We start from the raw sequence: 27,659 nt of genomic DNA, 5'->3' as shown, positions 1-27,659 counted from the left end.
TATGCACTCTTGCACTCTTGCACTCTTGCAGCACCCGAACTGGCTGCTGGCTGTCGACTTGCCTGAACGAGCTCGGTCATGTATTGTCAGAGGACAGGCTCGTACGTCTTGTCTAGAACCTCAGATGCCCAGTCCCAGCACGTGCTCCTCCATGATCGTGATGACCTATACCCACCGTGACTGTTTATTCGCATACACCCAACCACGCCAAGCCCTGGCACCTCCGCCGCAACTCCGCAATCTTCAATCTTCAATCTTCAATCTGCAACACACCCATCGCCCCTCTTCCTCTCCATCTCCAATCTCACTCTCTTTACCTCACCTTCGCTCCCACCAGCCATGGCGTCGCGACGCGACATGCAGGACATCATGGGCCTGCCCTCCACCACCACCACCGGCGCCCCCAAACCTCCTGCTCCCAAGCGCCCAAAAGCCCCAGGCCTCACGGGCAAGCGCATGAGTAAGTCCATTGCCAAAGACGCGACCACGACAAGACCTCGCTGACAGGATGTCGCGAAACAGCTGGAATCAGTCGTGAGGTGGTCGCCTTGATGGGCGAGCGCCCGCCCCCCGTTGCGATTTACGATGAGAAGAACATGTACAAGTCGCGCCGGCACACTGGCCCGGCAAAGAAGTGGTAACGAGCAAAGCTGTTCACTCGAGCCTCTCCCAGCAACTAACAGGGCGGCGTAGGGCGCAGACTCCCTTCTACAACCCGGCCCGTCGTGACGGCCTCATATTGCAGCATTGGAGACGGAAACAGCCCATCATCAGGACTGGCCCGGACGAACCCGACGTCATGATGGAGGATCTCGACATCCACGGACCCATCCAGATTCAGAGCGACTACGAGTTTGCAAAGTACAACGTCCAGGTCGACGTGCCCGAATACACGGACGAGCAGTACGAGGCACACCTGCAGAGCGAGGACTGGAGCAAGGAGGAGACAGACTACCTGTTTGAGCTGGTCAAGGACTACAGCTATCGATGGCCGGCCATCTGGGATCGATATGAGTTTGAGCCCGCCGCCACGACGGAGCAGCCTGCCGATGACTCTGGCACCGCTGCAATCCCCAAAAAGACGCGCAGCATGGAGGAGCTCAAGGCACGCTTCTATTCCGTCCAGGCCGTCATCATGAAGCTCAAGACGTCCATACCCACCATGACCCCGGCTGAATTCTCCCTCCACGAAACCCTCTCAAACTACAACATCAAGACCGAAACCGACCGCAAAGCCCTGGCCACCGCACTCCTGACCCGCACCAAAGAAGACGTCGTCGAAGAGGAGTTCCTCCTCGTCGAACTGCAGCGCATCTGCGCATCCATGGAGCGTCTCGAAGCCGAACGCGACGACATCCGCCTCACGCACGACTACGTCCGCAGCACCGCATCCCCCGGCGAATACCAGACCTTTGCCTCCCTCAACACCCTCTTCCAGCATCTCTTTGCCCAAGACAAGAACAAGAAACGCCAGGGCACCTCTGCCGGCGGCCGCCTCTCCATCAACACTTCCGACCTCACAAACCCCAACGGCGCCCCCAACAACCACCGCGACTCCCTCGCCTCGGCAGCGACAACAACAACAACCTCGACCGCCCACCCGAACAAAAAAGGCAGCGCCGCCGCCGCCGCCGCACACCACCAGCCAATCCGCCACCTCGCCCCCGCCCAAGAGCGCCGCTTCGGCGTCTCCACCCACGACCGCCTGCAATCAGGCGTCGTCTTTCGCTCCGACAAGCTGTCCAAGCTGCGCCAGGCCAAGTCCCAGGCCCAGACCAACAAGCTCCTGGCCGCCCTCGCCGAGCTCGGCATCCCGGATACCACGCTCATGTGCAGCGCCCCCACCGTCGCCGCCTTTGAGCGGCTGGTGCAGCGTGTCGCCGGCTTGCTCGAGGCCCGCAAGGCCCGCGAGAAGGAGGATGCCGAGATGAAGACGGTCGCCCATATGCTTGCTGCCAGGCGGCGCGAGGTTGCCGGGGAGAAGGGCGAGGTGCCTGAGGGTGCGGACGAGAGCGAGATCCGGGATGGTGGTGGTAGTGCGAGTGCGGGTGCTGGTGCTGGTGCTAGTGTTGGTGCGGGTGCTGGTGCTGGTGCAGGGTTGAGGGGCGGCGAGGACGGAGCAGGGGATGAAGAAGAAGATGACGAGGAGGACGAGGACGATGAAGATGAAGACGCGAACAAAGACGACGCCAACGCATCTAGTCGCAGCGACGACGACGATGACGATGACGATGAGGACGACAACGACGACGAAGATGACACCCAAGACCAAGACCAAGACCGCACCCTCGCCGAAGACAGCGAACTCCCCGACATGGACGACGCCGCGGGCTCTGACGCGTCCAATGATCCTGACCCCGACCCTGACAACGACAACGATCACACCGTCGACCTCGACGACGACGACGACGACGACGATACTTCAGACGTCGTCTCACACAACCCAAACAATCATTCAGACAACGATAACGATAACTCCGACGACGACGAAGAAGACCAGGACGAAGACGCATACGGCGACACGGACATGGCGGGCACCACGCGGCCTAGTTCTGTCGTTGGCAATGGTGGCGGTGGCGGTGGTGGCGGTCTCGACATGACCTCGAATTCAAGCAGCGCGCGGCAGGGACAGGGGCACGGGCACGCGCAGGGAGTAGATAAGGGCGTAGGGCAGGCAGGACAGGCAGGACAGGCTGCACAAGCAGGACATAAGCGCAGCGCGAGCGTCCTGAGTGCGACGAGTAGGAGTAGTAAGGCCAGTAAGCGGACGCGGAAATGAGGGTTGTATGGTGTTTTTGTTGGTGTTGTTGTTGTTGTTGTTGTTGTTGTTGTAGATGTGGGGATGAGGGGATGAGGGAGGGAGAGAGGGAGAGTTGGGAGGGTGGTGGTGGTTGTGGGTGTGGGTGTGGTGGTGGTAGTATAGATGTATAGATATGTATACATGTATACATGTACACACATATACACACGTTCATGCATGTACACACGTGCGTGCGGTGCAAGGCCGAGGGCGATGAGGAAGAAGAGATATAGCAGACGGTCTGGGCTGGGATATATATCTAATGGATGGATACATCTAGTCTGGAGTCTGGGATATATGTAACTGGATAAGATGGGATGGATGGGATGGATGGGATGGATGGGATGTTTTTTTTACTACCTACCTACTAACTTACTACATCACATCCCCCTTTCCGCCATGCGCCTTTCCACTTCATGGCTGTACGGAAGCACTGTCGCACACAATCACACGAGCACACAAGCACACGAGTGTAAGAAACCAATAAACAGTGAATAATAGTGGTATCATCAAGTCATAAACACATCAACCATCCACCCATCCACCCATTCATCCTCAACACACCCATCCACCACCCAAATAACCACCCGCACAATTACGCACCCCAAATCCACACCTCATGACATCCACAATCACCTCACCACATCCACAATCACCTCATGACATCCAACATCACCCCCTCGCCCCCCGCCCATCCGTCCCCCGCATCCGCCTCGTCCCCGCCGCCTTAACCCCCGGCTTCCCCGTAACACTGCCCTTCAACTTCGTCAGCGCGCCAGACACCTTGTCGCCCATACTCGGCTTGCGCTTGTGGTGGTGTTGTGTGACTGCCGTTCCAGTTCCAGTCGTGCCGTGGGTCTTCTTCTTTGTTGTTTTTGTCGTGGTGGTGGTTGTTGTGGTTGTTGATGTGCCGGATGGGTTGTGGTGTGTAGTGCGCTTTGCGGTGTTGCGCGGGGAGCGGCGTGGGGTGGAGGCGGTGAGGCGGGAGAGGAGGGAGGGTTTTTTGTGGGTTGTTGTTGTTGTTGTTGTCATTTTGCTTAGGCTTTGAGGTGTGGAAGTGGAAGTCGGTGTGGAAGTGGAAGTCGGTGTGGAAGTGGGTGTCTTGCGGTCTGCGTGCGGAGTCGGTAGTCTAGCCTTCTTGCAAGTCTTGAATCTCGCAAAGTTCCTCGTCGACTTCTTCTTCTCCTCGAGCAGCGGGATCGGCTCCGGTAGTGGCGGCTTCGGCTGGCGCTGACGCTGCAGTTGTCTGCGGATAGCCTTTTGCGACCTCCCGAGCTTGCGGACAGACGAGTGTTTCAAGCGGTCCTTGCGCAGCTGTGCGTCCTGCGGTACGGGCCCGAAGAATTGCGACGAGAGCGAGGTGTTCCAGGTCGAGTAGCCGGAGGACGGGGTCGGATTTGAGGGCCGGCCGAGGCGGAGGATCAGGGCTGGACGGTCGTACGAGGAGGCGCGGGAGATGGAGGTGATTGGGCTGTAGCAGACCGACGTACTACTGCCGAACGAGCGCGATCTGCAGGATTCCAAGGCGCGGGGTGTGGCGAGCGGGGGGTCAGTGTTTGAGCGGGCAAAGGTATTCGAGACGACGCGGTTGAATAGACTCGGTTTGGAGGTGTTGCTGTTGGTATCCGGATAAAGGAGGGGGCTTGGGGTGGAGCGCGCGCTGACAGGGGCTGAGAGGGAGTGCTGGGCTGCTGCTGAAAAGTCTCCTAGGATAGCAGGTGGTGAGAGGCTCTTTGCGCGTACGGGGACGGCGTAGCTGTGGTGTCGTCCAAAGTGGTTGAAGATGTGGAGACCGATGCGGTGAGGGAGGTCGTCGAGGTTGGGCTCGGGGGTCAGCTGGCAAGTGCTGTGACTGGTGCTGTTCGTGGCGCTGAAGTCAAGCACAGGCTCGGCTTGGGGTATAGATTGGAGGTCCGAGTATCGTCTGGCAGCGCGGGCGCCTGGAACAGATGGTGTTTTTGTATGGAGTGAAGCTCGAGAATCAGGAGGAGTAAGGGAGGAGTGGTGGGAAGTGGAGGAGTGGTCGTTGGAAGTCCGCTTTATACGGCGCATGAGGGGAGACGGCGCTATTTATGTGTAACGGGGGATCGGGTGACAAGACAAGAATACAAAAAGGCGAATTAGGAGTCAGAGCGTCAAGTGAATTGGGCCAGAAACCTGTTGCGCGAGTCGGGGATGCCAGCTATGGATTCCCCGCCTGAGGCTTGAGGCGCCAACATGACGTCAGTCGTCTCTCTCCCCAGGCGCGACTTCCCTCTCTGACTTGTGCACCGCGCGAGCATCAACAGCTGCTTTCATTATCTCCTGCGTTATCGTCGTGCTCTCCCATATTAGGCTTAGCTTTGTTTAGACCCTGACTCCCTGCAACTTTATCCGGTTTGCGGGGCACGTAATACCAGCTACGTCATCGTCATTCACTCACTCAGTTCCCGTCCCGTCCCAGCATGTTACGCGTCTGTCCGGAGATCACACCGGTCATACGATCAAGAGTACTTCAACCCTATGCTTCGACGTCATCTCCGCAGAGTAGAGCAACAAAATCACGACTTCTTACCGCACGTGAAGTTTCACATGAATGTCTACATGAACGTGTGCAAAGCTCTGCAAATGCTATGTTCCTAAGAGAGCAAGAGAGCAAGAGAGCAGAGTGCTTCATCCTGTCCACCTTCATCTACTGCTCACCAAACGCCGACCCGCATTCGTCAACACGCATTCGCGTCACATAAATTGACCATATCTGTACATACATCCACCATACCCTACACCACCGCTAGCAAGTCTGCGGCCCCCCGGTGTCACTCATGATTTTCACGACCGCTTGCACCAGACTGATGCCCAGCACAGCCGTCCCAAACGCCACGCACGCGCCCGCTGCATATGTCTTCCAAGTCCGCGTACTGAGCTTCATATAACACAGCGGCGGCAGGATATATGCCAATGCACACGCGCTGGTCGCCCCGATCAATTCAAAAACACTACCCAAATCGCACGTCAGCAGGCTCAGCCCCATGGCGCTGACCACCAGGCTCGTGGTGAATATCAGATGGCGGTTCGGATGCCAGCTCTCGCCCGGAAAGTAGTAATTGTCCATGACTTCGCGGCAGACAAAACACTCGAGTGGGAGGGTCGTCAGCATGTTGAGTCCGAAGCACAGGCGCGCCACATTCACCATGATGTTGTCGCGCGGAAAGTTGTTGAGCACGTTGCCCTGTGTCGCGTCGCCAAAGGTTAGGTATCCCGATAGGGCCAGGGTGAGGCAGGCGAGCATGGAGACTGTGGTGGAAAAGTGCGTTACGCGGGAGAAGCGATCGATCGTGGGTTTCCGGAGCGAGCCGTAGATGAGCAGTGAGTTGTGATGGCACACGAATGCAAAGGAAATGACGCCAATTGCCTGGAAAACGCCGTTGTTCATGATAATGCTGCCGCGAACCTGACCTCGATACTCCGAGGGGACGCGGAAGCCCTGCGTTACGACTGTTATTATAATGACGATCATGCTTATCAATGCAAATGTGCTTGCTTTCGCTAACTGTTGCATGTCAGTTGGTCTTGCTAGTGGAAAAATGGAAAATACAGAAACCGACCTTAGCAATATCTCTATACAAGGAAAGGGGATAGGAGATTCCAAGGATGAATAATACAATGACGGCTCTTCTATCTGTAAGGAGCCATAAGAAAGACATGTCTTCGAGGCCAGGAAATAGTGCGATCAGCACATGGGGGATCGTGTCTCCGACGATGATGCAAAAGGCTATCATGCCGCCAAAAGCGCTGTCATACAGTCAGCTAACGTTGATGTCATACTATTCTGTTCACATACAAAGCCCATTGTGCTACTGAGATCGCAATGAGTCCGGGTTTTCCAAAGCAGTGTTGGACAGTCGCCTGGAAAGAGTTCGACCCACTGAGCTTCGAATTGATGACAATGAGGCGAATGGTCCAGTCTACGATGATGGTGAGTCCAATCAGGAGCACCACTCCCGTTACCAGACCAGCCTGACGAAAGGCATATGGCTGCCCTATAATTCCCGCGCCTCTGAAGTAGAATTAGCTTGCCGTGCCGCAGATATGTCTCTTGTCCGTATGCAGACGGACGAAGCATCGAGGGGCCGAGCTTACATGATACTGTTTGCCATGTTCATGAATGCACTCTTCATGCCGCTTTTTGGTCTTGCGCTCTCCAGCAGGTCTTCGGGATTGAATTCTATGTCGTCCGCAAGCGTCACGCTGGGTGCTTCAATCCCCGTTAGCAGGGGTAGCCTCTGCTCGCCGCGACCGCTGCCCCTTCTGCCAGTGTGCCTATTCATGTAGTCTTCCTCTTCCAACCAGTCGCCAGCGTGGCCGTCGTCTTCTGATATGTCGAATCGAACTCTATTTGGGGTCCTGGGACCGTGGGAGCGCGGCTGGGCGAAGGAAGACTGTCGTCGAGGCGGGGCGGGATGCCCATTGGCAGGCGATGGAGTGGGCGATGGAGTCAAAGAGGGAGTGAGATTCGGGCTGCTGGACGTGCTGTCTCCTATCCGCTTTCGGGCCGTCTGGGCTATAATGTCACTCTCGCCGGAGTCGCTGTCGTGGTCGATAAGATTGAGGAGGTCGCGGGTCTCATCAGAGGCAGCGTGCTGCTCTTGACGCGCACTTTCTTTGGCCATGGCATCTTCAGAGCGACACCGTGGTAAGAGATGCAAACGAGCGGCGAGGCACGTAAGCAGGTGGTGAGATGTTGCAACACCTTCAAAATAAGGATAAATAGATGCCTGAGTCCTCTCCTTCCACGTGCAGGGACGGGCCATGCAGCATGCGCCGGCGCTAAGCAAATGCGGACAAGCGGCATCCGCACTGTCGTATAAAATCTCTGCACCCGCTCGACAGCTTTTCTCCTCCATGATACCACGATCTCCATATACCCTTGGGTACTCAGATACATCCGTTGAGTTTCCACATTCCCGCGAGATCAAAAGCGAACTACTCAGCCCATTATAATCCTTTCAATCTACCTGCTTCGTGCCTGGGATTGCAAGGTTCGCTTTGGGCAGACATTCTGCTGTCGCGTCTAGCAAGCATATATACGCGTCTGCCTCCTCCCTTCAATATAACTGGACGCAAATGACGATACGCAACTCGCGCTCACGACTTGCACTACCTATTCGCGCTGCCAGCCAGAATAGAGTTGAGCGGACGCATAGTGATTGTACGCGTCTATCGTTGCCGGTACGAACCGCGATATAGTTCACATACCCGCATGTATATCTCCCATAGCATGCAGGTTTAGTATCATGGCTTTAAGTTGATATCACGTCGTAGACTCAACGTAGGATAACGCTGAAACCTCATCATCACCATCGCCGGAAATAGTTGAACTGTAAATCACCACGATGCGCTAACTGATCCACGAAAGGTACTTCCAACGCTAAGTAGGATCTCAAACGTGTATACAGACGTGCCTAGTACTCAAGCAATTGCGTTCTCCAATAATACGAAGCTCAAGACGGTATCTCATCCGGATTTTTTTTTCTTTTCGAAAAGAGAACTGCGTACACGAGCCAGGTATATCATGCCATCAAGCCCAGTATCAGGTAAATGGTCACAACAAGACAGACATATATGTAAACTCGACATCCTCAACCCTTACCTTGACGCCGGTCGCGGAAGACCACTTAGAATCGCGAATAGGATGTAATCTCCCCCGCGAAAAACGGATACATTCACAATAACTCACTCAACCATGACGCTATGGTATCGTTCCTCATCAACAAACCGCAAAACCACAACCGCGTAATTCCTCTCGATCGTCCTGTCGCGCAGCGAACAATCCCCACCAATCTATCGTGGTCCTGATACTACCACCGTACATATATCTCACGGACAGTCCCCAACCACAGATCCTCAAGTCTGGCTCTTCTCAGGTCAGGCGAAGACGGTGCTATAGCATATGTACGTCAACTTTGTACTAACATAGTTCTGCTGACGATTAAACGCCCAGTGGACTAGGCCAGTCTCTGCACGTCGCCATAGCCCGTCTTCCTTACTTTACCCCAATCCCAGCACACGCCACGTTCTAATCTGTACTTGTTACTATGCCGGAGTCTCTGCCTTTGCCTGTCAGCTGGGACGATGGTAGCATATCATGGGGCCAATCTATATGCAGCTATCGTGCTCGCTTCTGCCACCTCTGGATCTGTTCGGAGGACAAGCTAAATCCGGAGCATCTCGACCGAGTGCCCTAGATGTAGACTACCAAGATTGCGCGATCGCGCGTGAGGATGGCATCTATGATACGGAGCTTTGTCGTCTTCCGTCAAACACAAGGGCAATGGAAATCGAGCAAGACACAAAAGGTGGGAATTTAGCAAACACCAGGTCCAGACGCACAAGAGACACGTGACTCTACAGCTCGAACCGAAAGTCCAACCTCCTATTCCCATCCCTCTCACGCGCCAACACATCCGATTGATACACAACCTGTTCCTCGACGCTCATCGCCGCCCACGCCTTCTCCTTTCGCGCATTCAGATAGACCAAGACCTGGCGCTGCACGACAAACGAGACGACCGACAGAGCGCAAATGGACACCAGCACCGTGTTGCCCGTCTTGTAGTACGGGGCATCCCACTTGCGGTAGATCTGCGAGCTGATCAGCGAGCCCACTTGCACAATCACGTTGTACGTCGCAGCTGTGATAGCGCGCTTCTTGACGTCGAACGTATTCGCGGAGATCCACGACGACACAATCGGGTGAAAATACGGATATCCGGATACGAGGGTGATGAGCGAGAAGCGCGCCCATTCATGACCGCCATCGGGCAGGCGGAGCAGGGCGATGAGCAGCGGCATGATCCAGAACTCGCCGACGACGCAGTGCAGGGTGCGTTCATTGAAGTACTCGGAGCTGTACGCGAGGCCGAGCATGGTGACGATCTGCAGAAAGGCAGAGGGCACGGTGAGCATGTTGGAGTTGAAGGTGCTGAAGCCGAGTCGTTTGAGCGTCAGTGTAAGATAGCCTTGGACGGGCCCGGCGGGGATATATGCGACGAGGCCGATGAAGTAGAGGCCCCACATGGACGGATCGGCCCAGGCTGCGCGGATGTCTCTGAATGTGGCAGGTTCCTTCAGGGCTGTCAGGCCTTTCGCACTGTCGTCGCGTAGGATGCGCTGGGTAGGGCGTGTCAGTCAGGAGACGGTCATATATTGGGGTCATAGGGGGTAAATACATACGTTGACCATAATCACTTCTTCACGCTCCGTGTACCACCCCTTACGCCATATGATACCCTTGGTCGAAGTAGGCGCAGCAGGCAAATACACAAAGGACACACCCGCAATAACGACCGTGACAAGGCCCTCGAGCAGAAACAGCCAAAACCACCCTGGTTTCCCCTGGATACCACGCATCTGCAGAATGCCCGCCGCCAACAACGCCGAAATGACCCGCGCGACATTCAGCGACGACCAAAACGCCGCCAGCCGAATCGACAGCTCCTTGGACGTGTAGAAATAGCTCGCGAACAGAATCACACCCGGGATGAAGCCACCCTCACACAACCCGATGAACGCACGACCAAGATAGAACGACGTCCGATCATGCATAAACGCCTGCGCCCACGACACCGTCCCCCACAACATCATCATCCCAGGCAGCACCTGCCGAAACCCATACCGCTTCGTCGCAAACTGCACCGGGAACTCAGCCGCCAGGAAGCACAGCAGCTGGATAGTAGTGCCGTTATTATAGTCGTCCGTCGTCAAGCCCAGGTCGTCGAGCAGGTTATCCGCCACCGCATTCGACAAGTTGCCACGATCGAGCTGCAGTCCGAACATCATCACACACAGCCAGGTCAGCAGCCGCAGGTCCGTCTTCCACACTACGCGCGCCTCCTCGGCTGCGGTCCATGTTGCGTCGGCGTCGAAGCGGTGTCTGCCTTCGTAGCTCTCGTGCGGTGGCGTGCTGTCTGCGAGTTCCTCGCGGCCGACGCGGAGTGGTGCTTTGTCGAGCGATTCTGCGGAGCGACTGATGCGCGTGGGCGCTGCTTCGATGGCAGCGGGGGCGTTGTCGTCCATGGCTCGATGGGTGAGTAGCGGAGTGGTGGAATCGCAGGTGCTGGGTCCTGTGGGATAGGACATGGCGAGAGGAGCGGTATATATGTATATGTGTGTATGTATGTGTGTCCGGCGCGTATGGTGCGATTTTGTGGCCGTTCTGCGTGATGTCCAGGGGTTGGTGCGGCAGGTTGGTCGGGCCAACAGTGGTTGTTTCCTGTACGCAGTGGCCGAGAACGGAGATGTTCCCGGACGTGATAAGGATGATGCAGGGGTGTGAGGCAAGGGACATATGTACCACGAGGCTGACACGAGTCGTTCAGAGTCAGCCCGTGTCTGCGGCTTGGTCATGAGCGGCAGATACAGTATCTCAAGAACGTGATGCAAGGAATGTCAATTGTTTTGCTGTTCACTTTCATCAATGGACAGACTTGCTGATAGGTGTAACAACAGATCCACGACATTGTTTCTGAATAAGATCACATGTAGTTCCCGGTGTAAGAATGAAAAGCACAACCATCTGCAAACCCCCCCAAAAAGTAATCAATTCACCATCCCAATTACCCCAAACAAACCCCAAATCTCCTAGGGCCTACCAATCAAGTAGCCATTCAACATAACAATAAAAGACTAAGATCAACAACTCAGCATGTACGCCATAGAAAGAACACACAAAATCAAACCATTATAAGGACCCAATAATACCACAAGACGACACATCCTTCTGTATCCAAGTCTAGTTAGCTAATCAATCACCATCACTCCCACCACTATCCACTACAATCTTTATATACATATACATACACATATACACATCACACTCAACAACCGCCCATCCACACCGAGGCCTAGATGGAGGTAGCTCGCGAGTATCAAGCTATCAATCCGTCCATGACTGACAGAGACGGAGTCCTCCGCCGAGGCATTGAAAACTTCACTTCAAGTGCATCTCGCTGGCACGAAGGGCGCAGAGTAGGAACAGACTTCACCAATACGTCACTCCAAAGACAAGACAGAACAATGATTGGGTATGATCTCAATTATATTCCAACGTTTGGATATAACACCGCCTACATCTACGTATATACGACAAAAATATAAAAATCCGCTCTCACTCGCCATCGATGTCTATATAAACCAGGATCCTGTGTACATACAGCGTGTCGTGTGTATGTACTCCCAAAAGATTGAGCCTAAATGCACCAAACTCCATGCAAAAATCCATACTCTCAAAGAGGTTTCCAACCAGTCATAAAACATCAATCACTGTGCCGACTCAAGCTCGTAGATTTCCAAAAACAAAAGACATCAGAGCTCTTTTCGCTCGAACAAGGCTCTCAGCTCCTCCACGCGACTCCGTTCTCTTCGCAGTCGTTCTTCTAGCCTCTGTCTCTCGAGACGGTGGAGGCGCCGCTCCTCTTCGAGCTCTTCCCGTCGAATGGCCTCTGCAACTTCGCTTCGATCGTCGGCAATTGTGCTCCGGTCGTCTGCGGTAGTGTACCGATCATCGCCATCGCCGAGTCGGCTGCCACCACCATCGCTTGTGGTAGCCAAACTCATCTTGCTGGTTCTGTTGACAACTCTGAGCCTCTGCTTGGGTACCGTGAAAGTCATCTGCACATCGCGCGTCTCAGCTGCATCCTCTACGTTCCATTCTTCCTCCTCTTGTCGTGCTTTCTCACGGGCATCTTCAGGAGCACCCCAGTCGTCGCCGCTATTGCGTCGCCACTTGAAGATAGTTTCGGCTACTGGTGACGTATTTGGATCGTAGTTCCAGTCTTTCGCACCGCGCTTGGACTTCCAGAAGGATGCGTCCGAGGCTGCGCGACGAGGTGCATCGGAACGTTGAGAGCCGGGAACCCTAGAGATACGTCTCTCAGGCGATACGGAGTCAGAACGATCTTCTACAGCGCCATAGTCTGCTGTCGTAGGTCGTTTTGACCCCGATGCGCTGCGATGCACCCAGCTTGCAGGACGTTGGCCTGTACTCGATGTGCGAGTGATAGTCCGGTTGAGTGCACGTCGAACATTGCCAAGAAAGGAACGACTGCGTTCACGACGGCGAGTCTCGAACTCTTCGTCTTCATAATCGTGGACGTCCGGTGGAAATGCACCTGCATCGTGCTCGGGACGACCACCAAGAAGAGCTTGGCCTTCGGCTTGCAGAGCCGCAAAGTTTGATTTGGCTGTCATAAAAGTCTCCTTGCTGTCGTTCCCACCGATTATATACGGCTGCGGTACGCCAGAATGCCGCGTTGGTGGATATTCATGAACTGGACTAGTTTGGGGGGTCATGAATGGATCTGTCATTGAATTGAGAAGTGTGGACGATCGAAGAGAGAGATTCCGACCCATGGCGAAAGCCCCATTGCTTGAGCGTGCCGAGACTTCTGATCGCAAACTCTTATCGCTGAGGTTAGATATTGTTCGCTCCGATTTGTCAGGCGATATGCGACCGCCGGAACTGCTTGACGAGCTGGTATCTTTGCTGCTGACCCAGATACCTGCATTTTTCTCGTCCATCTCTTGACACCAATCCGCGGTCGCTGACGTGTAATTCGAGGTGATCGAGTTCGTATGTCGGTGTTGTGGTGGTCGAGCCTGCGGCGGTTCATGAATTGGGTGACTTCCCAAAGGGTTTAGACTGCCGGCCATGAAAGGTATTCGATCGGACGTTTCAGGTCTCTCTACCTCATCAGTAGGTTGTACTGGCACAGACCTTCTTTCCATGGCTTCCCCATCATCTTCTTCCTCATCGAGCTCGTCGATCGGGTGGATATTACTTGCAGAAGTCGGGAGTCGACCATCTGCATAAGCAACAGGCCTGTTGGCGAGATTGCGCCGTAGTCCTCGAGTGGGACTTGGTATTTCGACCAACAGGCCTGTTCTCTGGGCTTCCTGCGTCTGATTGTTCTTCCAGCCGTGCCGGGGATCCTGTCCAGGGAAGTAATAGGCAGAGGTTGGTTCATTCCCAAGACCTCCATCTCCATATGGCTGGATGTCCTGGGCCGTTTCAGGGAGATAACCATCTTTCTCCTTGGCCTCTTCTTCAAGGGCTTTTCTTCGACGAATGTACCAATAGCTGAAGCCAACGACCACAGCAGCCAGAGCTACAAGGCCAACTCCAGCGCCAATACCAACCTTCTTGGACGTGCTTGATCCACCCGAATCTCCATCGCCGATTTTATCTGATGCAGTCGAGGGTGGTGCAATATACGTGTCTATCCACGAGTTCGAAGTCACATTGTAAAAAATTGTCTGTCTGTTCTGCATCTGCGTGGACTGTCGTCGATATGTATTAGATGGTGCGGATATGCCGAACCCGCCGGATATCATCATGACATTTCCTGCTAATAGCGTAGCGCCATGGCCATACAAGCCTGCGTTGACTGCTAGCCCGGTCCCAGATGAAGACGGTGCCACCCACTGCCATGGGCCTTCACCCCCATAGCCTCTTCCAACTTTTAATATAGCGAGCTGGGGTTCTGCAGGGTTCGTAACGTCACCGACCCAACCACCATACACGACTATTGATCTTCCGTCTTCTGACAACACTGCTGTATGTCCCGATCTGGGTTGGATCTCGGTAATGTCGGTCCGCAAGGCAAGATCGGTGTGCTGTCCGTCTGGTTCATCGACGTCTATGTACGCAAAACTCTCCTGTGGCAGCGAGAACAAAGCAATTCTCGACATGTTGATCCATGCTACATCGGTCTGGCCACCAATGATGACAAAGTCTTGTTGCTCAATAGGAGCTCCGCTATCGACGTCCGAGTAAGTCGCTTGCAAGGGTGCGACAGCATACCCGGCTTGAGCAATCAGTGGCTCGTGGCTGGACACCGTATCCAAGCCGTAAGCTGTTTCGGCACTCCCGTTCTCCGGATCGACGGATATCATTGTGTTCGAATAGCTCGCGACAGACTGCCATGTCTCCGGGGTGGTATCGTTTGTCGGACACATGCCGCCAAGCATATAGATGCTGGATGTGGTGTCGTTTCCCTCAGTTTGGCTTGCGAAGGATATGCCAGATACCAGGAAGTTCGGCGCACCATACGTAACATTGGCAGGAGGTGCTATGGAAAGTTGCGACCAGCTCCCCAGCCTGGCGGGATCTGGATTGGGAGCATACCTCCATACCTGTGCCCCGGATGGCCCCAACGAGCAGTTACCAGTATATATTGTGATATTCCCGTCTCTTCCAATTGTAGGTACGAAAGGCTGCGTAGCGCTTTTGAGGAACGGTAGACTCGCCGAGAGTGTTGTGAACTGCAGAGTGGAAGCCTGCAAGAAGGACGATGCGTTTAGGTATGCAAGCTCGAATGTGTCGGTCGAGCCAGAGAGCGGTTTGAAGGCATAGATGAGGCGGTCTTCAGCAGGTGAGTTGAGGAGGGTTGTAGGGTTGTAAGGAAGCTGCGCAAGAACCGGAGCTGCGATCAAAGCGAGTAAAGCGGCTGGAAGGTTGAAAAAGGCATCGAGCCTCATGTCGATAGCGCACTGCGCGCACCGGCAGAGTGAGTTGAAAGATATATGATGCAGCAAGGTGGATCAGACGGGCGTAGACAGCGTGTACAGCCGCCTATGCATGATTCTGTCCAAAGCCTGTAGTGCGGAGATGGATGTCGCGGGCCTCACGGGCAGTCTTCGAGCACGGCAAACGTCGGACGTAGGTGTTTCGCAAGGTTAGTTCGATGTTGGGTAGAGAAGTGTAGAGTTCGAAGCTGCAGAGCGGTGGTAGACAACTATTGAGAGAGAGGTGATCGACACGACGACGAGGTTGGGTTACTTGGAGGTCGTAATGTTGAATGTTTACAGGTGGCTAGAAGATTGCGCACACCACCACCACCATTTCCCCCACTAGAAGCAGCTGACTGTGAACTCCCGGGGTCGACCTGTGGCGTTGAAAGTCTGAACCAATAGTTATGCAGTAACTCGAATTCAAGTCCACAGTTCTGGCACTGGCACGCTGCGATCGCCTGGTGGTCGTGTGTTTATTGGGTCGAGGTGCGCGAGCTTGTTTACGTGCTGCCCGGGCAACGGAGCACCCACTAAACAATTACGCATGACATGTCTCTGATAGGGCCGGAATGCCCACCACAACATTGATTTCATTACATTTTTATCTCCGTATATACACCAGCACGACGATCGAGCCTTGCGGCCGTGAAGGCTATGCATTCTTCATGGGTGCTGCATCTGTTAGGGGATGCTTGGACGTGAGGTTGGTGGTTCAAGTGGACGAGCCGCCATTTATGTACAATATCCTCAACAACCTTGCTGGGAGGCTGGAGCTTAGCAGACACCGAGAAGCTTGGGTATAATAAGACACATGCGCTGACCTGATCTCTGATCATGACTGCTAGAGTAGCGTATTGTTCGGCGATATAAGATATGAAGCATATAATATTTGCAGTCGACAAGGCGCCGGATATCATCGGTCATGTCCCATTCGCCCAGAACTCATCCAAAGCATCCTGCCGCACTTCGTACGCCCAGTGCAGGCAGGTCTGATGAACGACAGGACTGACCTCTCTCGCTTCCTCTTCACCCTCCTCTTCGCCCTCATCGGCGACGGTCCTGATGCCCATCTGCACGTACTTCTTCAGCAAGATCCTCCTCCACCGCCCAGTCTGTCCGACACACTTCTTCCACCGCGAGATCTGTCTTTCGTCGTCATCGCAACGTCGCCCTAGGAAAAAGCGATAGTACCACTGAAACCAGCCCCGCGCATCAAAATCATGCCGTATCCAGCCCGCAGCTTCCCACTCTTCGATGGACTGTCCACAAGACACGCCGTATTTGTTGACCGCGGGATCGTATTCTGTGCTCGTGAGGTATTTCTCTGTATTGAGGCCTGAGATCCAGGCGGCGGGTATGTCAGTCCAGTCATCCTGCACCGTGATGCCCAGTGTGCGGGAGAACAAGGGCCGGAAGAATGTGCCTCCAAAAGCGCCCTCACGTAGTATTTCTTCGGGCGACTTGTTTGGCGTAAAGTCCTCGAAGTCGTCGAAGTGGAACCGACTGTCTTGTGAGCGTGTAGGCACAGATGCGCTAGGCGTCCACGACGTCCATCGCGCTTTGATTTCCTCAATCGCCTCTGGGGAGTAACGTGAGCTGCCCGTGGGTGCTGATGTGTCGGTCTCCGTCTTGACTGGCGCAGCTCTTCGTGCAACACTCTTCGCTGCTACCCTACCTACTTTCTTATGTTCATCCTCGTTGTAGACCGGACGCGACGGCGTGGCAGCAATGCGAGCAGATACGCGTGACGGGGTTGCCTGAACTTTAGTCTCGAGCTTCCGCTTCTTTGCAGATGGTCTGCTACCTCTGTCGGCCTTGTTATGGGCTTTTTCGTTGAGCCCGAGGTCGCGCAGGAGAGCTTGATTGCGAGCAATCTTCTCGGCGCGCTTCGTCTCGTATACGTTCATGCTAGGAGGGTGGTATAGGACCTGTTCTTGACGGTTTATGCGAATACAATCGGGCGCGTCCGAGACGCGTGAGGGCAGTATTCTCCATGACGTCGATCAATCATGCTGGGGCCTCCGTTCTGTGATTGGGTCAATCACCAACACACTACCCATGCCCATCTAGGTACAGCTCTCTAGTACGAGTCAGTCTTAGCTGCAGTTATTTATAGTCCTAGATAGACCATAGCTCATCTACTACAACACGACACAACACAATACATTGCACATCTCCTCCTGCTATTACCATAATCACAAGCACTCCATATCACGCAATTTCGAATAATCCTGAGACATACAATAGTAAGTCGACCACCTAGAGATGGCCTCATCATGTCCTCAAGCGCCATAAACCCCAAAACGCCCTCTTCATCAATATCTGAGATCCACACATCCCACAGCAACTTCCCACGTCAACATCTCCCAACACGTATCCACGCCCCAGCAGCACATGCACAAGCACGTGTACGGCTATCGTTAACAAGATCTCCAACATATCCACCCTCCCTCTCTTCATTCATCTCATCCATCCCACCCATTCCACGATGTTATGTATTACAAGCATTGCGACGACAGGGTAACACGTAGCTAGCACAGCCTCACCAGCCTCAATCGTTCAAACAGCCTTACTAACCCCTTACTCCATCTCGAGATCTGACCATCCGTCCTCGTGCGCACAGCCTCAATGACAGCAGCCTCATCATCGCTGACGGGCAGCCTTAAGCAGCCCATACAAACGACACGTGATGCTGAATATGTATAGTGGTTGTGTAGCCGCGCGGGAAAGAGGCACGGTAGTCACATGTACGATGAATTTACACCGTATAGATGGAATGGGCTATGCCATGCTATGCTACGCTGCTCTATGCCATGCCATGCCAGGCCATTCTAGGCGCAGTTTGTTCACGATATACGCAGTCCTGAAACGACGAATGCACTCTGGGAACAGGATGATCGCAGTGAACTCGACCGTCGTGAACTAGGCCGCGATCTAACTATCTAGACCAGACTAGGCCAGGCCAGGCTTCAACGCGTGAGGCTTGTTGCAGGTGGTCATGGTCATTGTTGTTGCTGCTGTTTTGTGGGTTATATTGAGTTGATTATGTCAGGTTGTATGAACTTAGTTCTATTACTTTTGCTTTGAATTTGCTCAAGACCGGGTGTCTGCATTCGAGGGTGTTCCATCATTCCAGTATCCCGATATCCAAATACTCCAGTGTCCTACTACTCCCCTTGATAATATTAATAGATATGCTCAAGACTGCCATCTCAACCAGCCAATAGAAAACCAAGTCAAGCCAGAATCTCGTGCCCGCCTCACTACACGCCAGCTATGCCCCAACCCTTGCTTCTCACACCAAGTCCAAACCTACATGCAAAGCCTTCTACTCCACTTCACTACACGTGCCATAACCTTACTTCTATACATACTATGCTTTCAAGGAATATACTGGTATTGACATGCTGCTCTGTTGGATGAGATGGTGTTGGTGTTGGTAGTATTGAAGGAGGCTGAGCGACGAATATGTGTCAGAGGTATGCGTGGAGAGGGCAGGACTAGATGATTCAGGATGGGAATAGATGTATGAAGAGAGCGAGGGATGGAGGGATATATAAGTGTCGTCCGGTGCGCAGTGTTTTGTCTATCATCACGCACATCTCAAGCATCTCAAGCATCTCAAGCATCTCAAGCATCTCAAGCATCTCAAGCATCTCAAGCATCTCAAGCATCTCAAGCATCTCAAGCATCTCAAGCATCCAACTTTCAGCATCCAGCATCCACAACAACGCGCAAAATGTCTCCCAAAAGCCTTCTCATCCTTACCCTCGCCAGTGTGCTCGGCCGCGGCATCGCGATCCCCTTCGGCGTCATCAACAACCCAACACTGGAAGACAATGGAACCTGCGCTGCAGGATACAACTACTACAACTGCAGCAACGGCTGGCACGGCTGCCACAAGGAAGACCGGTGCTCGGAGCCTACTATATCAACACCAACACCGACACCGACACCGACACCGACATCCGCTCCAGCCCAAGCATACACATCTCCTGTCCCCGAACCCACCGAGATCAACACGCCAAAGATATACGCTCTCAACCCACGTAATGAACACCATGACACTCAGGTCGTAGATCACATCTTACTAGTCACAAACGACACAGATGCCCTCGTCGTCTTCAGCGGGATCCCCGCAGGTGCCCGGGATTGCATCCTAAAATGGCGCACCGCAGCACTTTCAACCGGGCGACAATTCAGCTGCGATGGCGCGGGAGGCTGTCCCGTCGCAACACAACAGCTCGCTGGCGTACCATCCGCAGATGGCAACATCGATATAAACCCCGCCTCGTTGAAGCAGTATGAGCGTGAGGAGTGGAAGTGGAAGCCTAGTTTGGATTTTACGACCTGGGACAAGATGGAAGCGGTATATGGTAAGACTGGGCCCACGCTGGATTGTAAGCAGGAGGTGGTGGTGCGATTGATGATCAATAATGAAGTGCAGTCCCAACATATGTGGGGAAGCCTTGTTCTTGGTAATAATGCGGCGACCGGGTTTTATTTGAGTTACATAATGTAGAGGGGGAGAGGGAGGGAGAGGAGAGGGAGAGGAGAGGGAGAGGAGAGGGAGAGGAGAGGGAGAGCGCCGATCATAGGATAGATGTGACGTTAGATTTCGAGCTTGCGCAGGTATTCGAGGCATGTGTTTCGGTTTTGGAGTTTGAGTCGATAGAACGTATTTTATACTGCGCCACAGCTGTCATATGCAGGTCCAGGTGATTTCAATAGCCACTTTACTCATCTCCTCCCTAATCGATCACAGGCGTGTGAGTTGCTATCCTGTTTGAGCTTGAAGATGTTCGAGATGTTGATCGTTGACGAGACAAGTTGAACTAGACAAATCAGAAAATGCTAGACATACCTGGATTCGACCTTACTACTTCCTTTCAATCACAGATGAACCAAGTCTGGCGCCTTGCCATTGGTCAAGCCGGTGTCCGGGTACGTCACAAGAGAACGGTGTCAATATTGGAGAGATTGAAAAGATAGAGTAGCCAAAAATAGTGTCGAGATGTTTCATCCTCTGTTCCCTATAGATACACAGAATTTACATATCTACAGGCTGCTCTCCACCACGACTACATACTAACTTTAAGATTTTTTTATCGACTGCCGCAGATCAGCTTGATCTCAGCTGGACAATGAAACAACAGGTAAACGCCTATTCCCAGCTTGCACATTACCAGCCCAATTATCTGCGCCGTAAATAGTAGTCACGGTTCAGACCATGTAAGAGGAAAAATGTAACCGTCGAAAGGAAGGATTGGGGGTGCGATTATGTGGGGAGAGGCGCAGTGTCTGCCCCTGAATAGCGGTGAGTCAGCTGCAGTCAACAAAGAGCGAGTCGAAATCGTTGGCTCTGGACCGGCCAGCTGCGTTTGTGGGGTAGTCCGTCTATAAGGTCGTAGAGAACACTACCAAAGTGTCGACGCCGAAACGCTTGAAATGCCGAGAATGAAAGAACAGATGGCTCGCGAGTGTCAAAGTCATGCCTTCATTATGCCGGAGCGGTAAGGTCCCACTTAGGCTTCAACGCTGTAACAATGTCGTCCCTGGTACCGACCATCTCCTTGGGTATGCGGCTCACACGGTAGGCTCCCGCGCGGATATTGTGTAGCTGCATGCGCGACATACCAGAGCGACTACTCATGACACTACGGGCGTCACTGTCGTTGCTAGGTTTGTTGAGAAGGTGTGCATTTGGCGCAAAGTCAAGACCGGTAAACGTTCCAGATTTGCGAAGAGAATGAGGGCTGGGCATCGCCTTTAGCTCTGTGAACGGAGACGACAGCGGAACGTGAGGCTGAACAGCAGGCGAGTACGGTCTAGGAGTGCCTAGTGGACTGTCAGGGCGGCGACCAGCCTGTCGATCTCTGAAGCTGACAGGCGGTGCAAAGTCAAGGGCAGTGAACAGGTTCGCATCATCCTTGAGCAGATGCGGCGTCGGCAGCGACTTGAGAGAAGCCGGAGGAGGAAGCGGTTTCCTGGGACTGTTCATGCCGCTCATTGAGGACTGGCCACGAGGTGGCATGAATCGGGCAGTGGAACCGCTGGAGTAATGACCCTTGGGTCCCATACGTGGAGGCGCACGGGGCGGTGGAGTCATTGCGCGACGAGTAATGGGCTCAGCGTATGGAGCTCCCGCCATAACAAATTGGCCCGAGTCGGGATCGAAAATGGCACCATCGAGATACTCCTGACCGTAGTCTTCGTAATAATCGCCGTAGTGACCTGCAGGATCGGGCCGCGAGTCGTCAAAGTATTCACGGTAAAAGGATCTTATCCGGTTTGCGCGCTCTTCGGGGTTTTCCGTAGGGTCGTCTATTGGCAACGGACGTATGCTCATGGAAAATCTCTTGTTCCCGTCACCGTTGAAGCCCTCAACGCCCAGACCAGTCGGTTTGGGTTGCTGTATCTCGGTAGGTGGAGTTATAGCTTCCATCGAGTGCCGTGCAGGAAGCTCCAACGTAGTCTCAACGATTGGCGATGGGGGCGTCACCTTGAAATTGTCTCCATAGTCGCTAGATAGGCTTGCGATGCTATGAGTGTTGGTATTGTGCACTGCAGCTTCCATTGATTGAAGGCGCGGAGGTCGGTTCGCGCTCTGAGATGGTCTGGAGCCTCTGGTTGATACACTGTCGCGCGCTGCGGGGCTTGGATCTTGTTGCTGGTTGGCACTAAAGTAGTCCTGTCTGCCCTCGGGTTCCTCCACCAAGGGACCAGCGCCATCGATCATTGGTGGTAGGCCGCTGATGGCGGAATCCGGCTGGTGCGAAGGCTCAGGAAACTTGATCTCGGGAGGTGTGCGATCTGTCGGAGTTGGGATGGAGTCGCCGCGCTGAGGAATTGATCTGCCCATGGGTGAGGCCCCCCTAATCAAAGGATTGGTGCTCTTGCTCGAGGCCGTGAAGACGGACATGTTGTCAGCGCGGAGACCACGAGCGTACGGACCGTCGTTGGACATCTGGTGCACCGATCCATACGGGTCGTGAGTATCCTTCATTGACCGTGACAGGGAGTGGAAGGATTCGCGCGAGCCGTTCATGCCGGCTGGCAAAAGGTAGGGACTAGACATGTCCATGTCCATTGACAAAGCATTTCCGTGATTACGCTGTTTCTTTTCGTCCAGCTGGAGATCCGCAAGAGCACCCTTCTTGCCCTTCTTCTTGCCTCCAGGCATGGTAGCAGGATCGATACCAAAGTCGAGAGATTTGTGCTTGGCGTCCATGTCTTCCAATGCAACCTTCTTCTTGTTCCGGCGGTGGAGGAAGATGAATACGATGATGGCGACAATTATTGGAATGCTGTGTATAGTCAGTGATGGTGCTATTGTAGCGGAAACGTCAAGCTTACGTCGAGGCCAGAGCTATGGGCAAGGCCCTAGAGCCTTGAGGCTTTTCGCATTGTGGACGACTATCGTTTGGCAGACATGATGTGCTGGCTGTTGAGGCTGATGATGGCTCCGAAATGGCTCTGCCGGCAACAATCTTGAGTTGAGGGTCTAATTGTACGGGAGACGGATCTTCTGCTCTTTCCACGGGTTGTATGAACGGGACGATCTCTTCGGCGCCATGTCGTCGGTGAAGATGGATGTGTGCATGGTTGTGGTGAAGGTGATCCATCGCTCGTCAAGATTGGGAGTGCCGACCCGCTCACAGAGCGGATAGCTGATGAGGCTTCGGTGTTATAACGATGATTCGAACGAGATGAAGTCGTGAAGTGAAGAATACGTCAGGGCGAGCACCAAATGAATGAAAGGCGTGTGACCGGTTGGCGGCGTAAGACAACGGCGACACGCGGGTTTGGCAAGAGTGACAGGATGGAAATGAATGACTGTGGTTAGTATTGTAGAAGCAAAGGAGCGAAGAGGTGGGTGGAGAGGAGAGGATGGGTTGACAAGGTCTCGTCCAGCAGAGGGGAATAGTTGAAGCCAGAGGACGGAGGCGAGCAGGGCGAGGAAAAGGCAGAAGAGCAGAATGGTAGGCTGACAGGGAGAAGAAGCTCGGACTTGATATGATTGGCTGGCTGGACAGGGCCGACATGCATCCATTGTCGCACATTTCGAGATTAACCCCTTGGCCTTGGCTGCGTATGTCCATGCTGCGTCCAGCTGCATTAGGCACGCTCCCGGACATGATGCACACATGTAATAATATGAGCTTATCTGTCTTGCGTCCTTGGACATGTATATCTCGTTTTGGTTTCTGCATATCTCATAGTTATAGACTTGTGTGTTGTTTTCACAAGTCATCAAGTCACGTGGAGAGCGTTGCCGGCCAAGGGTCCCGTCAGGGCTCTGCGTCTCTCCAGCTCTCCTTCTGGGGAGAGGGAGTTGTGCCTGACTAGTCCCTTTATGGTCAAGCGTCAGGAACAAGACTGCGCCATGAGCTACTACAGCCAATCAGGGGACCTGTACCAGCATGGCCGCCACAGCAGGTCTTATCGTGGACCGCTGCACGCCAGATTGTGATCCGCCTGTTCCCAATACTTAGTAATACCACTGTATGCTATTCTTGGGAGACATGTCACTCAGTCACTGTCACCACCAGCTATACACAGCATAGCACTATCTTATGACCTTCTTCTTGCTTTCTCCTCAACTGTCTCTCGTGCTCTCCGGAAACTATATTCTCCATCACCCACTAGGAAGGCCTCGGCCCTATCCAACTCTCACCCGCTTATTACCTTTGCTGACGACCTACCCAGCTACCAAAACACCGCGCACGCCCCTCCGCAATCTCTCCTCCCTGTCTGCAATCAATTGTCGTTCGGAAAAGACATCCATCCCTGCCATACTCATCTCTGCAATCCGAGTCTTGCTGACACCTGCGAGCCATACAGCCCATCCCGCTTCATTCGACACACCTTGTTCCCTGCTATGTGCTCCATTACACTACATACATTGTACATGGCTATCCCCATCACCATTCCTCGTAATGGAATAATTAGTGTTGCTGTCAAGGTGTGCAGGCTGCGGGTGCTCTCGTTTCGCTTGCCGGACCCACGAGCTAATTAATTCTGCTTGCTTCAACACCGCAGTGACCATCACGAAACCCTCCGAAATGGCATCCCAAAAAGAGCTATTCGCTTCAAATTCTTCATCTACCATCATGCCAACGACACGCGAGCTCGCATCGCCGCTAATTCCTGAGATCGAGAGAATTGTGTCTTGGTCTGCTGCGAGACACCGATCGCACTAAACCTTCGTAGCCGGGCTGTGCTGCTGGTCAGACTTTATTTCGTTCTTTAGTGCTTCAGAGGAGATTCACGTCCTGCTGTTATTAAACACAAGCATTAAATTGACACTGGCTGCGTCTTTCAGATGAAGACAACGCGCCTCCTCAATCGCTTAGGTAGTTATCATGGCGACGTGCAGTACCACCCCAACGCTCCAACGCCCACCACCCGCTACCACTATTAAGATGCAGCCCCACGAGGCCAACTTAAAATGTAGTATGCACACCATGTCCCAAATGCCAAATTCTGCATACGCATATGCAAGACACGTCCAGTAGCCCATCGCATATATTTCGGATACTACAATTGCATACTTAAATAGTAGACATGATTCTTGCCTTAGCGGGCAATCTTACTGTCGGTGAGTCTAGGCTCCTAGTCTATCTGCATGTCTATACGATGAATCCATGCCAGGAACAGGAAACTTCGTCGAGTATCAAGAGCTCTTCCTTTCTCCAGCTCTTGAATAGCGAAAGTCTTTCTTGTATCGCCATGAGCGCATCATTGCAGCTTTCACATCTCGTGTGGATAACTCCACTCGGTTCATCAATCGCTTGACCATCAGACTAAGAACCAGCATACACTTAAATAGATACAATAACGACCCAGAGTCTGCCAAGCAGTATATCACAGTAAACAGGCACCATTCACCCCTCCAGCCCTAAGAGCTCGACAAATACCCTGTAACATTCGGATTTACAACATACCGACCGACCCACCATGCATACATATATTATCATTTTTTGAAGCATGGCCATATTTGTATTCATGTTTACCTAGGGGCACAGTTTGAGTTTTCTTGCCTTATGGATGTGCTTAGTGTGGTGTGGTGTAGCATGCTTCTTACTGTGTTTTGGAGCTGTGCTGCGAGGTGGTAGGTTTGGGATCGGTCTCAGTCACTATGGCTGTAGAGATATGTAGCTATGTAGCTATGTAGAGAGTAGAGAGTAGAAGAGGTGTAGAGGTATCAGAAGGTCTGTACGAAAGGTGTCTGTGTCCGTCAGTTATAATGATGTGCCAGTACATATGTACTTCGGGACTACCATGCCATCAAGTGAAGTAAAGAGTAATGAATATATAAAAGACACTTAAGAGATTATCTAGAGACGGCGATTGCAAGTTAGATCGTGCAGTGTATTCAGGATACTCGGGTCACTCGAGGTACAAATGCAAGACGTGCATTTTGTCTTGTGGTAAGAGCTGGGTTTAGCTAATTGAGCATGGCAGTCTGGCGTTCAGGTATGGTTTGGTTTATATGCATATGCTTGTATCGATCTTTGTATGCAGTGGTATGGATACTCGCATGGAGAGTGTTGGTGATTTGATTTCTTGTCTGTTATATTGTCTCTTGTCCTGTCTTTTGTCCTGTCTCTTGTCCTGTCTCTTGTCCTGTCTCTTGTCCTGTCTCTTGTCCTGTCTCTTGTCCTGTCTCTTGTCCTGTCTCTTGTCCTCTTCCTTACCTCTACCCCTTACGCCTTATTCATCATCCTACCAAATTGTACTCCATAGCTCTCAATTATCAATCTCGTTACTTATGTTCGGCACTTCCATTCATATCTTCTCCAGGAGTACAAGATGCATTCTTAGTCTGATACGCTATTGCTTTTTGTCTTGTTAGGCATTGTCTGTATCTTTTTCATGACTTTTGCGACAGGTTCACGGCGGATGTATATGTCTCCATGTTATGTTTTAGTTCTTCTTGAAACTTATAATTTGGAGGCTTGAGGGTGTTGCGGTGTGCTTATCCACATGTTATGTTGTAATAGTAATGGTTCTGTTTGTGTTTCCTCTGGGGGATAATCCCATGTGGTGTATCGTAGCAACTACTCTGTGATACTACAGCCATCGTCTTGACTTGTGAAGTTCTCTTTCGTGGGGAATGATGTGGGATTGGAGAGGAGAGCGTACGCCACCGTGAGTCTTCCTGCTAGGTATTGAAGTGCCATTCCTCGGATTTCATGGACATGTGTGGAATTTGCAGATCATAAGCTAAGATCATGGATATTGGTCTGCCTTCTAAAAGAATGGAAGCATGGTGAGAAGTAGGGAATTTGGGATGTATGACTGCTTACTTGGATGTATGGCTGGTGTGCTTTTGTGTTGAGTCAGTGAGAGTCGGGGTATAAAAGAGATTGTACCTTGCGGTCTTGCAGATAGTGGCTTGATTGATGGTGGAGTGTTCAGTCTTGTCGCGCCTTGAGGGTTTGTGATTGTAGTAGTAATGCTAGGCCCTGAGAAGACAATGGGGCGGAGTATAAGAGTCTTTGAGGATCACTGTGTTGGTTGGATCGAAGAATCAAAAGTCTGTGAGCGTCAAGATGGCGATGTGGTGCTGTTACTGAGGAAGACGGGTGGGCGAGAGCCTCTGTACAGTTGGCCTTCAGCGACATCATCCCCCTTAAACCTTCAACACTTTCCTAAATTCCGATGAATAATATATAGAAGCTGAATGATACCAAGTGTAACACATACATAGAAGTACATTACTAAAAAGAAGACATCACACTGTGTTGGAAGCATAAGAAGATATGCAAGCACACACACGTTCAGCAAAAGAAGACTACCAGGAAGGGTCGAACTCATGCCGTTATAAGTTTCGCAAAAAAAATATTGTAGTGTTTCTGAGTTCCCAATTGCCCGAAGGCGAAGTCTATTGAATTTAGATCATTTATATATTGCAAATTCACCGTCTCCTTGCTCAAGAGTGGCCCCTAAAGTCACTGGGCTTCTCTAATGACTGAATAAAATAAGACTACCGCGCTTTGATGACGACAGGATTGTCGTCACCGTAACTTTGTTCCCACCCAACAATGAACTCCACGACGTGCACTCTCGATACTAGACTGACTACAATGCATGCATAGCATCATGGAACTCAGGTATTATGCTTTACTGTGAAGCACTTCAGTCCTTTATATGGCTTCGAGGAGGTATGCAATCTAAAGCATTTGGGGGGGGAATATGGTTCCTCCTTGGACGTGTTCTCACTCTACTCTGTCATTGTTACAAGCTAATGCAACGGAGTAACTTGCGTCATTCATGGTAACACTCTACGCTTTCAAAGCTGTTC

General features: G+C 52.6%; 8 protein-coding genes across 8 annotated transcripts; 2 read left to right on the top strand and 6 right to left on the bottom strand.

The window, feature by feature from the left end:
* The first annotated feature begins 262 nt into the window (after positions 1 to 262).
* EJ05DRAFT_474631 (uncharacterized protein) lies at positions 263 to 2,855 on the top strand. Its single transcript, XM_033743638.1, has 3 exons — positions 263 to 460; positions 523 to 637; positions 694 to 2,855. The coding sequence occupies exons 1-3, from the start codon at positions 340 to 342 to the stop codon at positions 2,777 to 2,779; spliced, it is 2,322 nt and encodes a 773-aa protein (XP_033601976.1). The 5' UTR covers positions 263 to 339; the 3' UTR covers positions 2,780 to 2,855.
* A 305-nt stretch (positions 2,856 to 3,160) lies between these two features.
* Positions 3,161 to 5,030, bottom strand: EJ05DRAFT_474630 (uncharacterized protein). The gene has a single exon (XM_033743637.1). It carries the CDS (start codon positions 4,850 to 4,852, stop codon positions 3,473 to 3,475), a length of 1,380 nt encoding a protein of 459 aa, XP_033601975.1. The 5' UTR covers positions 4,853 to 5,030; the 3' UTR covers positions 3,161 to 3,472.
* Positions 5,031 to 5,357: 327 nt separating this feature from the next.
* On the bottom strand, positions 5,358 to 7,531 carry EJ05DRAFT_450564 (uncharacterized protein). The gene is made up of 4 exons (XM_033742373.1): positions 6,920 to 7,531; positions 6,621 to 6,836; positions 6,385 to 6,571; positions 5,358 to 6,329 (listed from the first exon to the last, which is right to left on the bottom strand). The coding sequence occupies exons 1-4, from the start codon at positions 7,447 to 7,449 to the stop codon at positions 5,571 to 5,573; spliced, it is 1,692 nt and encodes a 563-aa protein (XP_033601974.1). The 5' UTR covers positions 7,450 to 7,531; the 3' UTR covers positions 5,358 to 5,570.
* A 1,653-nt stretch (positions 7,532 to 9,184) lies between these two features.
* On the bottom strand, positions 9,185 to 10,855 carry EJ05DRAFT_437159 (MFS general substrate transporter; the record flags this gene model as incomplete). The annotated part of the gene is made up of 2 exons (XM_033741775.1): positions 9,185 to 9,949; positions 10,013 to 10,855. The coding sequence occupies 2 exons, from the start codon at positions 10,853 to 10,855 to the stop codon at positions 9,185 to 9,187; spliced, it is 1,608 nt and encodes a 535-aa protein (XP_033601973.1).
* Positions 10,856 to 11,858: 1,003 nt separating this feature from the next.
* On the bottom strand, positions 11,859 to 15,784 carry EJ05DRAFT_474626 (uncharacterized protein). Its single transcript, XM_033743636.1, has one exon. It carries the CDS (start codon positions 15,314 to 15,316, stop codon positions 12,143 to 12,145), a length of 3,174 nt encoding a protein of 1,057 aa, XP_033601972.1. The 5' UTR covers positions 15,317 to 15,784; the 3' UTR covers positions 11,859 to 12,142.
* A 312-nt stretch (positions 15,785 to 16,096) lies between these two features.
* Positions 16,097 to 17,319, bottom strand: EJ05DRAFT_474625 (uncharacterized protein). Its single transcript, XM_033743635.1, has one exon. The coding sequence runs from the start codon at positions 17,254 to 17,256 to the stop codon at positions 16,270 to 16,272; it is 987 nt and encodes a 328-aa protein (XP_033601971.1). The 5' UTR covers positions 17,257 to 17,319; the 3' UTR covers positions 16,097 to 16,269.
* Positions 17,320 to 19,088: 1,769 nt separating this feature from the next.
* EJ05DRAFT_498731 (uncharacterized protein) lies at positions 19,089 to 19,871 on the top strand (the record flags this gene model as incomplete). The annotated part of the gene is made up of 1 exon (XM_033746728.1): positions 19,089 to 19,871. One exon carries the CDS (start codon positions 19,089 to 19,091, stop codon positions 19,869 to 19,871), a length of 783 nt encoding a protein of 260 aa, XP_033601970.1.
* Positions 19,872 to 20,396: 525 nt separating this feature from the next.
* Positions 20,397 to 23,082, bottom strand: EJ05DRAFT_301027 (uncharacterized protein). Its single transcript, XM_033740600.1, has 2 exons — positions 22,706 to 23,082; positions 20,397 to 22,656 (listed from the first exon to the last, which is right to left on the bottom strand). Exons 1-2 carry the CDS (start codon positions 22,972 to 22,974, stop codon positions 20,850 to 20,852), a joined length of 2,076 nt encoding a protein of 691 aa, XP_033601969.1. The 5' UTR covers positions 22,975 to 23,082; the 3' UTR covers positions 20,397 to 20,849.
* Positions 23,083 to 27,659: the final 4,577 nt, after the last annotated feature.

Source organism: Pseudovirgaria hyperparasitica, assembly GCF_010093815.1.
Source record: "Pseudovirgaria hyperparasitica strain CBS 121739 unplaced genomic scaffold EJ05scaffold_5, whole genome shotgun sequence".
Classification (NCBI taxonomy): Eukaryota; Fungi; Ascomycota; class Dothideomycetes; order Acrospermales; family Acrospermaceae; genus Pseudovirgaria; species Pseudovirgaria hyperparasitica.
Note: the sequence above shows the minus strand (reverse complement) of the source record. Positions and strands in the feature narration are given on the sequence as shown.

What these genes read in the sequence shown, in the direction of transcription:
- EJ05DRAFT_474626 (XM_033743636.1), bottom strand. Translation starts at nt 15,316, where the DNA reads ATGAGGCTCGATGCCTTTTTCAACCTTCCAGCCGCTTTACTCGCTTTG.
- EJ05DRAFT_301027 (XM_033740600.1), bottom strand. Translation starts at nt 22,974, where the DNA reads ATGGATCACCTTCACCACAACCATGCACACATCCATCTTCACCGACGA. An exon ending in CCCATAGCTCTGGCCTCGAC is followed by an intron (nt 22,657 to 22,705) that starts GTAAGCTTGACG and finishes GACTATACACAG; the next exon opens with CATTCCAATAATTGTCGCCA.
- EJ05DRAFT_474625 (XM_033743635.1), bottom strand. Translation starts at nt 17,256, where the DNA reads ATGAACGTATACGAGACGAAGCGCGCCGAGAAGATTGCTCGCAATCAA.
- EJ05DRAFT_450564 (XM_033742373.1), bottom strand. Translation starts at nt 7,449, where the DNA reads ATGGCCAAAGAAAGTGCGCGTCAAGAGCAGCACGCTGCCTCTGATGAG. An exon ending in TCAGTAGCACAATGGGCTTT is followed by an intron (nt 6,572 to 6,620) that starts GTATGTGAACAG and finishes ACTGTATGACAG; the next exon opens with CGCTTTTGGCGGCATGATAG. An exon ending in TGTATAGAGATATTGCTAAG is followed by an intron (nt 6,330 to 6,384) that starts GTCGGTTTCTGT and finishes GACATGCAACAG; the next exon opens with TTAGCGAAAGCAAGCACATT.
- EJ05DRAFT_474630 (XM_033743637.1), bottom strand. Translation starts at nt 4,852, where the DNA reads ATGCGCCGTATAAAGCGGACTTCCAACGACCACTCCTCCACTTCCCAC.
- EJ05DRAFT_474631 (XM_033743638.1), top strand. Translation starts at nt 340, where the DNA reads ATGGCGTCGCGACGCGACATGCAGGACATCATGGGCCTGCCCTCCACC. An exon ending in CCTCACGGGCAAGCGCATGA is followed by an intron (nt 461 to 522) that starts GTAAGTCCATTG and finishes GTCGCGAAACAG; the next exon opens with CTGGAATCAGTCGTGAGGTG. An exon ending in ACTGGCCCGGCAAAGAAGTG is followed by an intron (nt 638 to 693) that starts GTAACGAGCAAA and finishes AGGGCGGCGTAG; the next exon opens with GGCGCAGACTCCCTTCTACA.